This window comes from Bubalus bubalis, chromosome 10, assembly GCF_019923935.1.
Source record: "Bubalus bubalis isolate 160015118507 breed Murrah chromosome 10, NDDB_SH_1, whole genome shotgun sequence".
NCBI lineage: Eukaryota > Metazoa > Chordata > Mammalia > Artiodactyla > Bovidae > Bubalus > Bubalus bubalis.
In genome coordinates, this window is record NC_059166.1 from 41,956,844 (window position 1) to 41,975,743 (window position 18,900).

Consider the following 18,900-nt stretch of genomic DNA (forward strand, 5'->3'; position numbering starts at 1 on the left):
CCGGAAATTACTGCCTTTCTGCATGATGAAGCAGAACACTCATTGCTCTTCAGGGTGATTGCTCTTATGATTGCTAAATGATTCTCTTTCTGTCTTAGTTTAGGGAACTTTTTTTTTTAAAATAACAAGCTATAGAACTTTTAACACATTAAGTACCACAAGCCTTTTTTGAACCATTTACCCAAAAGTGATATAATCACTTAATCAAGTTGGTTCAAGATAGAATAGCTTTTTCAGCACTAATGAGACCTGTCTTAGATGTGTTATTTTTCCTTTCTCTTTAAAGTGGTGGTCCCCACCCTTTTTTGCCACCAGAGGTCAGTTTTGTGGCAGACCACTTTTCCACGCATCCAGGGTTGGATCAGGGGGATGGTTTCAGGATGATTCAAGCACATTGTATTTATCATGCAGTTTATTTCTGTTATTAGTACACCTCAGATAATCAGACATTGGATCTTGGAGGCTGGGGACCCCTACTTCAAAGTGGTCTGGTGTGCTGACTTTCAAACTTTTTGATGCAGTTCATCCTCCATATCTGCAGGTTCCACATCCATGGATTCAAGCAGCCACAGGTTGAAAATATTTTTTAAAATTCCAAAAAGTTCCAAAAAGCAGGGGGGAAAATGCATGTGAGTTTACTGTGCACTGGCAGCTATTTACTTTGTATTCATATTGTATTTGCAACTATGTGCATAGCATTTACATTGTATTAGATTCTATAAGTAATCTAGAGATAATTTAAAGTATCTAGGAGGATATGTATAAGAGATATGCAAATACTGTGCCATATAATGGATTCCAGCATCCTCAGATTTTTGTATCTGCGGGAGTTCTGGAACCCATCCTCCACAGATACAGTAAGGACAACAGTATTTTCTTCTCAGTTTTATTCTGTTTCTTTGAAAGCAAATGCTAGATGGAATTCACAACAATTTGAAGCATATCACACTGTCTCCAGTTTCTCTTCAGTCTCTCCGTAGCTGATTTGGTTTCCGCACTCTTTTGGTCAGGGTCACCAGTGACCCTCATGTTTCTAAGTCTCATGGTCAATTCTGTCTTTATTTGCGTTAACCTATTATCATCTAACACAGTTCATCACTCCTCATTAATGACTTTCTAGGGCCTAGATTCTTTTGGTTTTCCTCATACTTCAGTGCATGCTCCTCCCCCTCAGTCCTCTTTGGTGATTTCTCTTCTCCCTAACATTCTAACATTGCAGTCCCTCAGGGCTTAATCAAAAGCCCACACTTTTCTCCTGTGTGTCAGACTCTTAGGTCCATCTACCTGTTTGCATCTCCACTTGGATATCTGTATATATCTCAGAATTAGCATGTTTAGAACGGAATGCCTGATTTTCCCCTGAAACCTAGAATCTTCCCGCATTCTTTCTATCGTTCCAATTGTTCAAAGCTGAAAACTTGCATTCTGCCTTCAAAATATTTCAAGAACCAGACCTCTTCTTAACACCTTTCCCATTAGTACCACCACTGTCCAAGTCACTGCCATCTCTCATTTGGATTATTGCCATCACCTCCTGACTTCCTTGCTTCAATGCATGCTCCCTTCCAGGCTTTTCTCAAAATAGAACTCAGAATAATCCTTTTAAAATATACCGGATAAGGACATTTCCTGGCAGTCCAGGAGTTAGGATTCTGTACTTAAACAGTGTCAGGGCCTGGGTTCAATCCCTGGTCAGGGAACTGAGATCCCGCAGGTGGCATGGTGTGGCCAGAAAACGAAATGAGATGACATGAGATGAAATACGGCCAGATAATGTCCCTCCTTTGCTCAAAACTCCCATTTGCACTCAGTATAACTGCAATCTATACAGTGACCCTGCGTGATTTAGCCCCCCATTCCCTCTCTCTGATTTCATCTTCTGCTTCTTGTTCTTGCCTTCCACTGTGTGGCAAGTAATTTAAATGAGAACATAACACTTTTCTGACATTAATGCTTGTGTTATATATCTCTGAAAGCCAGTCATTTGCTGGTGGCTTTTTGTACTTTGAGATTTTTCCTGGTACAAACATGTTAAGTCATACTATATACAGTGTTCCACAGCTTGGATTGTTTTTTGGATTCGTCTGGTTGGTTTTTGTCGTTGCAGTTACTTGTTTTGCACCTAATATTCTACTTAAGGTGCTTCTATAATATCATTGGTAAAAGCATAGATGCCAAGCCAGACTAGGTTCAGATCCCAGCTTGCCAGTTACCAGACTCTGAACAAGTTGCCCAAGTTTTCTGTGCCTCTGTTTTCTCATTTCTTAACATGATAATAATAATAGTATCTGTATCATACAGTGTTGTGGAGATCAAATGATGCCTGGTATATATATGTGTGCTTAGAAATATTAGTTGTCATCACTTGCATTGCTTCACTGTTTATCACTGCTATATAGTATCCCTTGTTTTGAAAGTGTAGCACTTGATTTTATTAGTCCCTTGTTTGATATATGTTTAGGTTGTTTATAATTGTCTATTACAGTTATCACTGAGGGTGAGTTTGTGTTTGCACATTAGTATAATTATTTTCACAAAGTACACACATAGAGTTTTTGAGTCCAGAATATAAACACAATGGTATTAAAGTACACTTGCACCAGCATGTCTCAGTGTTTCCCCACACCTTTGCTGATGCTGGATGTTATCAGACTTAAAAAGCTTTCTTTTTTCTTCTAGCATTTCATGATTGATGGAATAGTTCTTTCCCCACTTCTCACACCACATTCATATTTTAATTCTTTGTGAAAAATGCTGAGGGTAGTGGTCAGTTTTTTTCAAGCTAGTTATTTCTAATACTCCCCATCTCTTCCCCACTGATTTGAAGTGCTACCACTATGTCATGTACCGAATTCTCATATATACCTCTCTTTCTGGACCCTTATTTCATTCTGTTGGTCTGTTTCTGTACAAAGTACCATCTGACTTTAATCACTGTAATGTATCCCTTTTGATATATTAGCAACCCCACTACACATACTGAAGTATACAAACATTGTTCCTCAGTTTTAGGAACATGAATTTTTTTTCTACATAAATTTTCGACTGTTTCTTTAGGCTTTTAAAATATGCCCACTGGAATTTTGTTTCAGAACGTGTTGAAATGTGGATTAATTTGGAATGAATTTATTTATTTACAGTATTGAAGGTTAGAACTGAAAATGTCTATTCAGGATTTTAATATTTTGCTATGTCTTACACATTTGTTATAACATTCTGTAGTTTTTGTTGCCATTTTGAACATGCTCTTTTTTTCCATAGTTAGGCTTCCCTTGTGGCTCAGCTGGTAAAGAATCTGCCTACAATGCAGGAGACCTGGGTTTGATCCCTGGGTTGGAAAGATCCCCTGGAGAAGGGAATGGCTACCCACTCTAGTATTCTGGCCTGGAGAATTCCATGGACTGTATAGTCCATGAGGTCGCAAAGATTCAGACATGACTGAGGGACTTTCACTTTCACCTGTAAGATATTAATGTGTGTGTACATATACACATGTATATGTATTTACCTTATATCCAGACACCCTTTTATATGCTTTAATCTTTTGTAGCTTTCTTAGACTTTCTAACCTTACAGTCATATCATATGCAAATAATAAATTTCATCTTCCTTGCTTATATTTGTACCACTTGCTTCTTTTTTCTTAATTCGTTGTAGAATAGATTCTAGAATGATGTTGAAGAGTAGCGATGATAGCAGGTATCTTTGTTGGTTCAGTTTATGTAAATAACTGAATTGAAAATTTTTAATTAATAATTTTATTGGATTGATCACATTGCTAGCTCTAATCAGTGTTACTTCTGGTCTTATTTGTTATTAAACCTGGGAGTACTTAAGAAAGTGTAAGGTCATTTCTTATTCTGGAAACAATAGGAACAGTCTTTGACTATGAATAAAAAGAGGAATAAGTATCCAAATCTCTAGAAGTCTTCTATACCTGAGATGAAAGAGCCACCCTTTCCAATCAAATGTCATATTAAAAATTATGGCTAGTAAAGTTTGATTTCAAAATTATATGACACAATGCCATTTTTTCCTGCATCCTGAAGATGAATAATAAGGTTTACCCTCCTCAATATTCAGTTTTGTAAGCTGCCCGGGGATAAGAGGTGTGGCTGCCTGTGGCCTGAGAAGCTAGTCAGTCCTTAGGGGCTGCTGGTGTGGGTTCTACCTCCATCAGCATTTCCTCAGCCCTGCCAGCAAGCCAGTGCCTGTGATTACTTGGAGCCTGGCAATGCAGCTCTTGCCTGAGTCTCTCGGCCGTCTGAGTAGGGCTAAAGGTCGGGGATGACAGGTTATTCAGGTGTGTCTGACTTTGAGTTAACTCGCTTCTCTTCATAGTTTGATTCATAGTCTGGGCAATAGGAAGCCAGAAGTTTTAAATAATCTCAAATGTAATCAAGATTTTAATGTGTTGGCTTGGTTTTCTTTGACCTGTTAACTGCCTTTCATTCACAGATAAAGATTACACTTTGGATAATTATTTCATTATTGTAGAATAAAGAAGAGATATTTTTCTTAAAATGAGGAAAAAGTTTACTTTTTGTCCACCCCTCTCAGTTTCTACATTTATTGGTTATTTTCTTCATTTGTTTTTGTTTTAGAGTCTTTGTGGTGGGTTGTTTTTTTTTTGTTTGTTTGTGTTTAAATTCTACTTGAAGTAATCAGCTTAATTTCTAGGTAATCATAGTCTACTTAGCTTTTTCTCTAAATTAGTAATATTTTTATTTTGAAAAATTAATTTTTCATCTTGAAAATATCAAACATAAGATAGTTTTTACAGAATCACTCAGATTCTGAATTTGGCTGCTTTTTCCTGATTAATTTAAGAACTGGTAATCACTGTCCTGTTACTGACTATGATCTTAGGGGAGAGATCCTCTAAGTAATGACCCTGAAAACAGAATCTTAATTTTAGAATATGTGTTTCTTCTCTGTTTCCTTTAAAAAAAAATTTCATTTTATTTAATTTGGTTGTGCTGGGTCTTTATTGCTATGCATGGGCTTTCTAGTTGCAGCAAGTGGAGGCTTCTCTTTGTTGTGGTGCACGGGCTCTAAGACACACAGGGTTCAATAGTTGCGGCTCGTGGGCTCTGGAGGGTGGACTCAGTAACACAGGCTTTAGTTGCTCCACAGCATGTGCAGTCTTCCCAGGCCAGGGATCAAACCTGTGTCCCCTGAATTGGCAGGTGAATTCTTACCCACTATACCACCAGGAATGTCCCCTTCTCTATTTCTAACAAAGATTTTCTCTGTGGACTTGAAGGAGTTGCGCAATCGTTCTACCTATGCTATAGAATAAACGCAATTGCCTACCAGTTTAAAGTTCAGTGGATTTACTGCCTGGTGTTAATAAAGCTGATAGAAGATATAAAACCTAGCCAAATTGGTAATAAGGAAATCATTGATATACTTTTTGGTCATTTCACATGTGCTTTCATTTAGCATGTTTTGTTATATCCTCAGTGGATGTTTCTTGTCTCTTAATTTACATTTAGATCTGAAGGAAAGGAAAACTAACCTCCAGAGCCTGCTGTGTGATAAATAAGCACTGTGCTAGTCTTCAGCTGCATCTTCTCATTGAATTCTTAAGGCTCCATCTCACTTGTGAAATTTGTGAGTTACTGTTTCCATTTTAGAGACAAGGAAGCCAAGAATCAAAGATGTTTAGTAACATGTTCTTTATTACAAAATAGCAAGTGCCAGAGCCAGGCTACAGACGCAGATCTTTGTAAATTTTACAAGTTGAGCTTCAATTTTTCAAGTTGAGAACTCTTCTGAGTACTTTGCAGTACTTTGAATATCACGTCCATTGAGGAAGGTCTCTCCAAAAATAGTTGGTAGCTACAAATAAAGGATTTTACACCGTCTTCTTCTGAGCAGAAACATTTAATATGTGGCACTGTTTTTTAAGTATATTGATTTTCCAGTTATATTACATCTCTTGTCACGGATTCTGTTCTAGGTTGTTGGCAAAGGATGAACTGATGGCCATGCTTCAGAACTGTTTCAAGCTTTTTCAGTCCTCTTCTGGAAAGGAGCTTGGCAACACAGCAAAAAAAATAGAGGAGTTCCTGGCCCAGTTTCAGATCCTTGATGGTGAGAATATAATATCTTGCCAATTCTACTGGCTATGACAATCATTTGACTAGAATAACATGGAAAACCCCGTGTTTTGATGCACTGAGAGATGAAAAGATAATGAGTTTTTGATCAGTCAGTATACCAAGCCTCAGAATAGCAGATCTTTGACAACCACAACTAGGGCAAATGGATGGTTCTCTTCCAGCTTTGGTTAAAACAATGAAAACTGTCAAATGGGCAAGAAAAAATATTACTTTCTCCAGATGGACTGTTTGGAGGACTTACCTTTAAAAAAAAAAAAATAGGCAGCAAAGAGAAATAAAAAAGAGGTAGTAGAAGGGCATCATAATTAAGAACTCCTTTTAGATGTTGTTTCTTAAGCATTTCATCAGGTTCTTTATAGATTTCAAAAACAGTGCATAAATTATTTGTAAGCCTGAAAATTAATAGCTGTGAACTGCTTTCCCAGCAGAGAGGCTCAATGCTATGCTGATTACCAAAATATGCTTGAGGTTTGCTTTAATCAGATTTACAAAGCTTGAATCTCTCAATCCTCAATGAATTGCAGCAGCCTGGCATTTCTTAGTGTTGGAGGGCACAGTTCGCTTTATCTTGCGTGATCTGCACAGGAATTGGTATGTCTGCCGAATGCTGGAGCACCTGCTTGTGTGCAGGCAGCCTGTCTTGTGCTCTGATGCACCAGGACTTCTTTGTTCTGAGGGGGCTCCATGAGTTGATACTGATGTTTAACTTTTTGTGGGCTCTTCCCTTGCTCCATTTCTAGCACTAAAGTATGGTACTCCTTTGGTAAAACAAAATGACTATGTCCTTCTTATTTTCCCCTATTTAGGGAAATTTTAGTGGAGCCTCGGGAAAAGAAGCAATCTGGTGCGTTTAAGCACATAGATTGGACATGGCATGGTGAAAACATTTCACTTAGAATGTCTCTATCAATTTTTCCTGTGTTTGGCAAGTGTTCCTTTGTCTTTAAATCCTTTGGATTTAGGAAACTGCTTTTGCTGAAGCCAGTGGAAGATGAAAGAGCCAGTCTATTTGACTGGAGGGCCACCCCACAGTACAGGGGCTCCCTCCAGGTCATGCTCAGGCATTGCTCTGTACAGCATTTGCATGACAGTCTGAGCTGAACCAGTTTCAAATCATAAACATTGTAAAGGACTAAAAACTGGTATCACAGAGATTATTGAATCCAGCTGCAACAGAAACTAAAGCCCTGGAAGAGAATCCTCTGAATTGAGATCTCAGAGCTAGCCAGGATAGCATCCAGCCTAGAGCTCACATATTTCTTAACTACCATCTCATTATTTTTTCCTCTCTGATTCACAGTTACCACCTAATTATGGTCACTAGGACAGGGACGGACCACCCTTAAAGATATAAATAGGACAGAAGACTTAGAAGAATATAAGATAAATTAGCTATATTTCAATCTTTTACAAAATCGGACTTGGATTTTTGTAAAATGAAACTGTAGATATAATCATGTTAATTAGAATTTGTGTAACACAAGCTAGTGAACAAATCTTGTGATGTGCTAATACTAAATAAAGGAATGTGGCTTTTAGAAATGGGAAGGTTGGTAATTAAGGTAACAGTCTTCTTCAGAAGAATTTTATAAGTTGAAGCAAAACCAGTGTCTTAAATAAATGTACTTCTCTATTTTTAAAAGTGCCATGTTGTTAATAATGAAGTGAAATTAACCCTCCCTTCCCATACTGGGCCAGTAGTGATATTTGACTATATGCTATCTCTGGTTCCTTGACAGTTATTACGTAGTACAGTTTAGGTTTAAAATTACATTTGGAGGGTTTGGTAGGTGAGAGTGTCATATGAGATTTATTTTTAAGGCTCTGCAACATGTTACTGAAATCAGATAAAGAGTTTATTAGGTGTTTTAACCTTAAATCATGTCTTTCTTAAACCAAGAATTATCACTAGCTAAAAAGAAATTTATTCTTTGAGAACAAAGCAGATTCTCCAGCTGCATCTTCAATTCACTTCAGTTCAGTCGCTCAGTCATGTCCGACTCTTTGCGACCCCATGAATTGCAGCACGCCAGGCCTCCCTGTCCATCACCATCTCCCGAAGTTCACTCAAACTCACGTCCATCGAGTCGGTGGTGCCATCCAGCCATCTCATCCTCTTTCGTCCCCTTCTCCTCCATCTTAGGTTTGGCCAAATAAGCCTTGAAAGTGTGAGATTCCAAAACCTGCCCTACTCCAGGAAGAGGCTTTCAGAGTTTCATGATCTTTAGAAACACAACTACACCTTTTACAAGATATAGTTCTTTCTTATATAAAGAACCATGATGCATTTTGTGTTTTCATAGATTATCTCAAAACTTTTATGTACTGGCCATTTTAGATGTAAGTAGCATTATGTCCGGAGAAGGCAATGGCACCCCACTCCAGTACTCTTGCCTGGAAAATCCCATGGGCGGAGGATCCTGGTAGGCTGCAGTCCATGGGGTCGCTAAGAGTCCGACACGACTGAGCGACTTCACTTTCACTTTTCACTTTCATGCATTGGAGAAGGAAATGGCAACCCACTCCAGTGTTCTTGCCTGGAGAATCCCAGGGACGGGGGAGCCTGGTGGGCTGCCGTCTATGGGGTCGCACAGAGTCAGACACGACTGAAGCGACTTAGCAGCAGCAGCATTATGTCAAATACAGTGCATCAGAAAATCGAGGCTAAGTTTGCCAGGGTGTTGGTTTGTATTGTTTACATCAGTCATGGCATAGTCAGAGAAATACAGTTTAACTTTTTTTAAAAGCTATTTATAATAACACAAACATTTGGAAAATATTTTCCTGTTAGTTTGGAGGAGTTTATTTTCATTGTGGTCACATTTTTAAAATTCAGTAGCTGCTTTTTTTGAAGACCTCTCTGTAGCATAACTTATGTAATGTTTATTGACTTTCAGTCTCTGGAAGAGATCATTTATCTGATGGAACCTTGATCTCTTGCCACATTAAAAAAAGAAAAAGGATGAAACTTTATTCCCCTTGAAGTAGTAGAAATGTTTGTTCTCTTGAATGGATTTACCCAAGCTGCTGTATGTCGGTTTTGTATTAAAAGCAGAAACCAAAGAGGAAGAAGATACTTCTCAGTCACAGTCAAAGGGGCTTCAGAAGACGGACCTCTATCATCTTCAGAAGGTCAGATCATTCTCTTTTCCTTCCAGCTACATCCCCTGATGCTCCTGTGTGCTCTTGATTAGCTCTGCTCGGATGTTTTTGTTTTCATTTTAAAATCACAGCTAGGAACAAAGCAGACTTTGTAACTCACTTATAAATTGAACATCCTGTTTACCCCATAGCTATCTTCATTCTCCTTGTAGAAATCTGGAACTTACTAACCAATAAAGATAGAACCTGTTCTGATAGACTCAGGGAGAAAGATAATTAATTAATATCAATAATGGAAAATGGGAACATGGTTGCAAAAAGAAATCTGATGATTTATCTGATGTATTTGATTTTCAGTTTGGTCAAATTGAAATTCCAAAGAGACTAACTCATTAATTTTATATATGTTCCTTGATTTATTTATTTTTTAATGTATATTGATTCATACAGTGTGTCCAATATAGCCTTTTTCAGATAGTTCTCACTTTAGGATCTTGGTTCGCGAAATAAAGAACCTTCTCTGTACCATGATACCAAGTTATGATCATGTAGAATAAAATACCAATCTAAGCAAAACAAAACTTATGGAGTCCATCCTGTTAACATGGCAAAGAGAAGGATTTTTTCTTCTTCTTGGAAGTCCTTTCCTTAAATGAAGTAAAGAGCTGTGGCTAGTGAGCGCACTGCCATATAACATAGTAATGAAGTAAACTGCCCATCTCCTCATTCCTTGAAAAGTTACTTGATGTTTTTTTGAAGCAGTACGCCTAGGAGGAGAGATTCTTCCCAGTTCTTAAAGATGATAGATAAACACAACCCATCTTGATTTGGTTCTGTTTCTGTACACCCTGTCATATGGAAGGGCATTGACTACTTCTGCCTGAGCAACAGAGCTCCCCCTCTGAGGGGCTTCCTGTCTCAGAATCACCATAGGTCTGTTCTTTCCTCCACAGTCCTTACTGGAAATGAAAGAGTTAAGAAGTACCAGTAAGAGGCAGACCAAGTTTGAAGTCCTCAGAGAACAAGTTGTGAGCTTCGTTGACAGTCTGGTGAGGTGAGTTTATTGTTGCTCTGCAGAGCTAGAAATCAGGCTTCTTGCCCAAATGACACTGGTGTGATAGTTGTCTTCAGCCAGTGCGGGACTCTTCCAGTTTAGGCTTTATGCTTCTCAAGTCCCTCCATGCAGCTTAGACTTGTAATGTTGATTCCTTTCCCATCCTTATTAAAGCAGCTAACCAGATGACTTAGTTCATTATTGAATAGAATACAGGCTTAAATTTAACCTGGTTCATTATGCTGACGGGAGAGAGGGGAAGTGGGGTTGGAAATAGAAAAGGATTTTTCTCCTTTCTAGTAACAAGGTGTTTTCATTGTGCTTTATCCTTGTTGTGTCTTTGCTCAGAGCATGCTGGATCTCAGCCAAGCCCAGAAAACAGACAGCCCAGCCCAGCCCAGCCATAATGCCCTATTTTATTCTGAGTGAAGGGTTTCTAAGGGAGACCAGTGCAGCTCATGATCATGTCAGCACCAGTGTATAGTGAGAAACGCACTCAGAGTCCGTTTAGAAGTACACCACTCCTACCTGTATTTTAAGATGATCCCTTTCTTGAGAAACTCAAATCATTCTGAGTTTGGATTTCCCAAAAGCCAGCTCTGTAAAATCACCTACCTAACCTGCAGTTGGGACATGCCATCTAGAAAAAAAAGTGAGAAGTCTTAAAAATAAAACGATCAAATAGTTTAAAAGTAGGAATAGCAATTATCATTGCTTATCCTGTTTTTTTAATGGCAGTTCAGTCTCAGCAGCAGACTGGGTACTGAATAGAATCAAGTACTAAAAAAGCAATTCAGTTATTGAAGATGAAGAGTGGTTTTCTGATAAATTACCTGTCCCTCTTGTAAGTGAACAGTTCCATTTTCCAGGACTGTGTGGGGCAGTCATTGATCCTGGTCACTGGGGAGAAATTACTGATGTCAGGACAGAAGTCAAAAGGATCAACCAAGTGTGACAAAAGGAAGGTTAAAGTGAGAGAAATGTGTCACATAAAAGTGATACAGTGCAACGCTAAAGTGACCTCCTGGCTAAAAACGACCTTGGAGAACTCACAGAATTAACCTTGCCCCACCGGGCTTTCCCATGCTTATAGTTTCTAGACCCACGTGCCTAGTTCTCTTTTCCCAAGTTGTGACCATTGTAGTTGCTAAAAATAATTTTACAGTGTAATGTGGCATAATTTATAGGTCGAATGTCATGTTCTTTTCTGAATTCCCACAGATCCCAAATTGTAGGCTCTGCAACCAACCAGCCATTCCCTTTTCATGACCTTTGATTAATTAATATGTCTGACTTTTCACCTGAGTAGTTACTGAAATAAAACTGACCATGATTGTGCACAACTGCATTGTGTTGTGAAATCACAAAAATTTCCATACCAGGATTTATTATCTTTCCCAAGATTGAGTGTCCTTGCAGGGAAGAGGTTAGGACTGTGTAGCATGTTAGAGCTAAACAGGACCAAGTCATGCGGCAGCTAAAGCCCAGAGAGAGGTTGTGACCTGTGGAAAGTCAAACAACCCCAGTCTGCTGACATCTGACAGAACGCCCATTCCATTTCCCCACACTGTCCCCAAGGCTCACACCACAGATGTTTACAACAGAGCTTGGAGTTCTGGAGAAAAGAAGTCCTTAAAAGATAAATAACAAGCATTAGACTCCAGGAAGCAAGCAGAGTTCCTAGTATACCATGAGCAGCTCTTGCTGAAACTACTGAGAAATGAGAATAACTTGCCACTGAGTTAACTGTTTTCACCAAAATGCAAGCTTCAGCTTTGTAACCCTTGTGGATACTAAAGTGGTCGTACCAGTTCCCCTCAGACCACCTCTTTTGCTTGTAGACTCTGATCTGAGCATCATGTAGAGTTCCAGTGCTAGACTCACTGCTGATTTCTGTGCCAGTCTCCATATTTGTATTTGGATTAAGAATTCTAATACATGGTGATGTTTTATCACTGTTGTGCAACTAACATAGTCCAGTGGAAACAAAATACAGGCAAATATTTTGACCCTGATGGAAGTTCTTTAGATACCCATCTGAAAAGGTGTTCTACCTTGGTTGCTGCTGCTGCTGCTGCTAAGTCACTTCAGTCGTGTCCGACTCTATGCAACCCCATAGATGGCAGCCCACCAGGCTCCCCCGTCCCTGGGATTCTCCAGGCAAGAACACTGGAGTGGGTTGCCATTTCCTTCTCCAATGCATGAAAGTGAAAAGTGAAAGTGAAGTCGCTCAGTCATGTCCGACTCTTAGCGACCCCATGGACTGCAGCCCACCAGGCCCCTCCGTCCATGGGATTTTCCAGGCAAGAGTACTGGAGTGGGGTGCCATTGCCTTCTCTACCTTGGTGATTACCTGAATCTCTAAACATTAAATATAAGGATTTTAAAAAGCGAGAGAAGGACAAATATGAGACAGTATCTTTTCTGAAATTGACCTGATTTGGTTGTCTTGTTAGATTTCCAGTCCTTATTACAGAGTAGGGATTCCAGCATGATCTTTTAATGAACCATCATGTATGATGATTGAGGATAGCCTGAGATTGGGATAGGAAAAGTTTGTGGTCAGAAATTACAAATGGGTAGCCAGCCATCCAGGTAGGCAGCTGGCATACCATTCCCAGGGCTACAGCTAAACCGCCTAATCCAGTTGACTTGAGAAGGAGCAGCATCTGGAAGTGAAGTGAGCAGGGGGTCTGGGGCCCTTGAGATGGGCAGGATGGAGTTGGTGGGGCGTGATATACATGGTTTGGACCCTCTCTGCCTCCTCTCTTCCTCAAAGCCAGACCACGCAGATGGAGCAAGTGTCGTGGGATTTTTCTAGGCAGTGTTATCCTCTCCAGGAGGGAAGAAAGCCAGAACACTGGAAAGAAGAGTAATTTCCCTGGTGGATGGGCTGAAGAAGCTGCCTAGCTCTGCCTGCACTGGTGGGAAAAGGAGTTGATACAAATCAGTCATGTGACCAAAATACTTTAGGCCCAGGACTGGCTAAACCCCAGGAATCTTTATGAAAGCATTGTGAATTAACTGCTTTAATCGCGCTTGTGACTTATTACTCTGCCTTGGGGTTATAGATGCCAAAGTTTCCCCATTCTGATTTGCAACCCAGTGGGCCACCCAGGAACCATGTACTTTCATGGCTGAGACTGGCTGACAGACTTATTATATATATATTCAGAGTGAAGTTTTTAATGCTTTTAAAAAAAAATTCAGATTTCATTAAAATTGGTTTATTACCTAGTCAGATAAGACAGAAGAATCTCAAATTAGTGATTTTTTTTCAGTAATTGAAATTTTAATGATAGGTGATTTTAATACTCTGAAGTGAAAATTTAGCCTTTTCTGCTTATAAAGAGAAATTCTAAGACATAAAAACTTCACATATATTTCTTCTATGAGAGATATTCTCCATGATCCAAAAAGATTTCCTAAACTCTTAATTCCAGGTCTGAGGCCTGTGTTTAACACTGCCAAGAGTTAAATGTTTGCTATGGTAAGAAATATGACATGTTTCCTAAATAATTTAAGAAAGTATTCATTGACACTTGAAGAAATGCTACCTTAAAGATTTTGAGCAAAAATGTAATTTGTATACATTTGTTCTAGAGATTTGAATCAGAACTAAGATATAGTTTCCTTTACTCCAGAGAGTAGAAGTTTTAAACAATATTACAGGGAAGAGGTAGAATTGAGGACAGCTGCACTGGATTTTATACTTATTTTGTTTTGGCTGTTGTTGATTTTGCTTTTTAAGTAAATTGCTCAGTCCTCCACAGAGGAGTAACACAAATACTATATTGAAATGAACCTGTGCTCATCTAAAAGCTGATACCTGACCTTGATGGTTTCAGAGAGTACCTCCTGCCTCCAGACACCCAGCCTCTGCACGAGACGCTGTACTTCAGCTCTGCCCACACCCTTCGCCAACACCTGAATGCCGCCCCTCGCATAGCCCTCCACACCGCGCTCAACAACCCCTATTACTACCTCAAGGTAAGAAGTGGACATTTCTCTGACAGTTCAGTTCAGATTCCAGGCTTTATGTAACTTAGAAATAGTGTAAATTTGCTGTTCTAATGAGCAGGGAGCAGGCAGCTCAGTGTTGTACCTTTTTCAGATATTTTAAAAAACTCTTTAGATTTTAGAGGGCTTTTTTCTAAGCCTGTGAACTAACACTACCAACTTTTGATCATGTGTGATTGTCTTCTCTTTCATGTAATAAAACCAGGCCATAGGAGTAACTTGAGTATCATGCTACTACTCTTGAAAATAAGGGAAAGGCTTCTTACAGATGTAACAGCAGATAATTGGTCAAACCTTGTGACTCAGTGAAATTACTTTAAAAAATCCAAATGATTATTTCTGATGGAAAAAGGAAAAACTTTGCAATTTCATCTTGGATTTTAAACCAAAGAAAGATCTACCCTGAGAGTATCTCCAAAACTGAATGTAGATGCCGCCGGCAATCTGCTGGAAATAAAACTCCTAAACTCCAGACATATCTGCCAGTTCCAGGTTGTTCTTTAAACAAAGAGTTCAATGACAGGTAACATGATCACTTTAAACATTTCAGAAAGCTGAAAGTGTCAGTTGTTATAGACACACATAAAATAATGTGTTGATAATTTGCTAAGTTAATATTAAATTGCTAATTTGTTAATAAGTTATCAACTCAAGCACCTGGAAATCTTACAACAGAAGATACTTAAGAAGTGACTCCATAAAACATATGAAGAGAGTTCTAATGTACTGGTTTTCCATCTGAAAGGGCACGCAAACTAACATGCTAAGTAAGCATTGTGAGAGAATGCTGAGTAGGAAGGTGTAAATCATAGTTTTCAGTAATGTCGGTAGTGGGGTAGTTGAATAATTTCATGTTTAAGGCACAGAATATCAATTATTTTTATTATATAAGCCACGAATTAAAACTCTACAAAATACATCTTTTTTTTTTGGCTAGTATCAAGTCACAGAAGAGAAGTATTGTGATTTCAGAAGTTTGGGGGAGTATATAATTCACATGTGTATATTTGAAAGAGATTTTGTTTCTTAATAAGAACCATCAATTTCAAATAGGTTGAAAAAACACTGATGGTTTTGTGGGGGATAAGATCTGCAATGCTGACAACACAGTCTTTGAGCGACAACCTGTAGTCCTGGTAGTGGTATGTTGGTATTTATTAGTACAGTATAGTAATTGCTAGAATTCAGGTAATTAGCAGTGTTGGAAGTGTCAGTTTATTGAAAATCCACAATTCCATAAAATTTTATGGAAACCAGAAATGCATCAGAGTCTCAGTAATGAATAATGTATGATTTAAATGAAAAAAAAAAAAAAGATTAATAATTAATGATGAAAATGAAAAATATTCCTGTTTTTTGATCCTGGCAATATCCATCCAGTGACTAGGAGCTAGGGAGATTTTGACCAACAACCAGTTAACTATTGGAGAATAAATACAACTCACAAAATAAAGGAAACCAAAGACTTCATTTATTAGCTTAGTAATTTCAGGTTAATTAATTTGTGATTTTGTTCCTCATGATTTTTGAAAGGTAAGTTATCTTAGTTTACTGTTATTTTTAGAACGAAGCACTGAGAAGTGAAGAAGGTTGCATTCCCAATGTTGCCCCAGACATCTGCATAGCATACAAACTGCACCTGGAGTGCAGCAGGCTAATCAACCTTGTGGACTGGTCAGAGGTAGGTCAGGGGGAAGGAGCAAGCTGTGTGTCTAACCAACCGTGACACCTTTCTTGGGCTGTTTTTTTACTTTCGGTACTTTGGAAGTCATCTCTTTCTCAGTCGCCTGTCTTTGGTTTGGAAAGCATTATAAATCACCTGGCAAGTTTCTCCGAAAAGGCACCTAACTGCTCAGCAGTTCCACCCAAGCCCCAGAATGCTGATCCCAAACACCTCAACCAAACTAATTCTGTTAATAATGCTATGTCCTTGCCAGGTCAAAATAAGTACATTTTAGTATGTTTAACAAAAGCTCAACAGTTGAGGTCAGTTCTGTTATCCCACAGGATGAAACAGTCTATTATTAACTAGCATTTCCCTTATTGGATGAAAGAAAAGAAAATATTGGAATAACTATACAACAGATTTAGCAATCAGAAAGTACAAGGAATACTTGGCAAGGCAAAGGACAACTGTTATTATTCTTTAATAATTATTCTTTCCCTCTTCAGAATATTAGAAGTTAACTTTGTTAAAGGCCCTATTTGAAGTATGTCTTGTCACTCTTTAAAAATATGGTAATTGGTTGCTTCCAAGAAAAATAGGCATTTTCCTGGGTGACGGAGGTTAGGAGTAGAAGATACAGGACAGCCTCATGCTTTTCAACTTTTTCAGCTTCTCAACTTTTATTTCTTGTTTTTCTCTGCACATTTCTTAGTTCTCTGAAATACAAGATTATTTGGGAACCATTCCACTTTCTTTTAATGTGTACTTATTTAAAGTGATCATCAGTGTAGTTCTGAGACCCTAAAATTTGGTACAATTTTTAAAAATGTGCAGCTACCAGCAGCAGCAGTGTTTGACCTGGCTTAAAAATACAGAGCCTTTAAGTGCAAAAAATAAAAGATGTTTGACAACAGCAGATTTTATCTTCCTCTGTCCTGTCTCTCAAAAGGCTTTTGCAACAGTTGTGACAGCTGCTGAAAAAATGGATGCAAATTCTGTAACCTCAGAAGAAAGGAATGAAATTATCCAGTATCCTTTTAAAATCAATTCTACAATGTCCAGGTAAGCATGCAGAATAGTTTATAGTTTCTCCAGATCTACACTAGAGATAGAACCATACCACACCAGAATAAGTTGTTCCTTAATAGTTATTTCTAATTTAAAATGAGACAAATTGAAACTGTTTGGTCTAAAACTTATATAAAGGTCGTTTTTCAAAGTTCACCAAAAATGTCCCAGAAAGGTCATTATTGAATTCTGTTTCTTAAGTTATTGATGTAGTTTAAGAAGTTGTCAGGGAAGCAGTTTCCATACTCCTTGAAAGATGAGAACTAGTTAAGTGGTAAGCACTTTTCCATTTGTGTCTTATTGACAGTAGAGTCTAATTATACTTAATGTTTTCCAGTAAGAGTTATAGTTTAATCTAGTAGTATGCATTTGAACTGTACTTCAGCTCACCAACTAATGTTTTAACACTGAGATTTTAACTCCTATTTTTGGGGTCAGAAATACGTGGTGAATTTCCTTAGCTATAGCCTCCAGTGCTCGGTTTATTAGAGCTGTCTCTGAATTAGAACTTTTGGGATTTATAAAGCCTACCAAACAGAAGACTGACCATGTGGCAAGGCTAACATGGGGAGGCTGCTAGACAGCAAACGAGTGAAGCCAGAAAGGTAACAGTTAGCCTAAGAGAAAAAGACCAGTCATGTTTACACACGGCTCAAAGAAGATTATCTGGCAAGAAGAGAAGTGTGGAATCCCTGTGTGATGTTTAAACAGAAAAGTAGACTGTTAATCCCAAACAGGAATGTATCAAAGCCCCTTTGGAGAACTTTGAAATCCAACAAATAACACGCAACTAGAAACTTTCTCAGAATATCACTGCAATTCTCAGTCATGAAGAAATTATGAATAAATTGTTCTTGAACATGAATAATATATAAAAGTAATAAATCCCTTTATCTAAGAGAATCAGTTGATCTGCAGTTGATCTAATAGTATTAATAGTTATTTTTGTTCTACCAGTTTCTTGCACTGGTATTCACTTGTGTAAATTATGTAATAAGATGAATATTCTAGAGGATTATTTCTCTCCCTCCAGAGGTTCTAAAACTGCCTCTACTGCCCCATTTCCTTTAGTCTTATAGCTTAAAAAGTCTCAAGTTGTTTGGCTTTCTGATAAAAGACAGTAAATATTGTACTTTAGGTTGACCCATCATGGAGTCTTAAATAGCCTCAAAAATCTTTACAAATCACATCAACCCTTAAGGCTCAGATGAAATGACACCTGAATCTCTTCCATAATAAGAATTCAAATCAAGATAGTGAAACAAAGAGACCTCAAGTTCATTATTTAATGTCCTGGTTCCAAGAGAATTCTGGGATGTGTCTTTAAGTATACTAACATACCAAAATTACCATGCAAATATGACTGGGAGGGAAAAAGTCCAAATTCAGTGAGGACTATTATAGTTGAAGACCTTAGAACTATGCACTTGTAGGTCTGTGTGTTTAGAGGACAAATTTAACATAAACAGACTTAATATGTAACTTAAGCCTCATTAATTCTGGAGTATAAAGGAGGTATTATGTAAGTATAAAGGGCTCCTTAGCCCTGTGGCAACAAGGTGAGCTGAGATAACATTAATGGATAACCGCTCCCTTCCCCACTTCCTGCTTCAAAAACTTTAAGTGCTAGATGAAATGTTCAGTTCAGTCACTCAGTCGTGTCCAACTCTTTTCGACCCCATGAATTGCAGCACACCAGGCCTCTCTGTCCATCACCAACTCCCGGAGTTCACTCAGACTCACGTCCATCGAGTCAGTGATGCCATCCAGGCATCTCCTCCTCTGTCATCCCCTTCTCCTCCTGCCCCCAATCCCTCCCAGCATCAGTCTTTTCCAGTCAGTCAACTCTTCGCATCAGGTGG

The 18,900-nt window shown here is 38.4% G+C and overlaps 1 protein-coding gene across 7 annotated transcripts in view; it reads left to right on the forward strand.

Annotated features, from left to right (window-relative positions):
* Window positions 1-17,941, forward strand: part of ORC3 (origin recognition complex subunit 3) — a 70,027-nt gene extending 52,086 nt beyond the window's left edge. For 3 of the 7 annotated variants that reach the window (XM_006058073.4, XM_006058075.4, XM_025294582.3), the window contains 7 exons: window positions 5,966-6,099; window positions 9,181-9,260; window positions 10,184-10,284; window positions 14,133-14,274; window positions 15,869-15,985; window positions 16,920-16,999; window positions 17,513-17,941. In XM_006058073.4, coding sequence (XP_006058135.3) covers window positions 5,966-6,099; window positions 9,181-9,260; window positions 10,184-10,284; window positions 14,133-14,274; window positions 15,869-15,985; window positions 16,920-16,999; window positions 17,513-17,618 — 760 coding nt within the window. In that variant the 3' untranslated portion in view covers window positions 17,619-17,941. Of the gene's footprint in view, window positions 1-5,965; window positions 6,100-9,180; window positions 9,261-10,183; window positions 10,285-14,132; window positions 14,275-15,868; window positions 15,986-16,919; window positions 17,000-17,505 lie in introns of all 7 variants that reach the window. The other 4 variants (XM_006058076.4, XM_006058074.4, XM_025294583.3 and 1 more) reach the window with 4 other exon arrangements.
* Window positions 17,942-18,900: the final 959 nt, after the last annotated feature.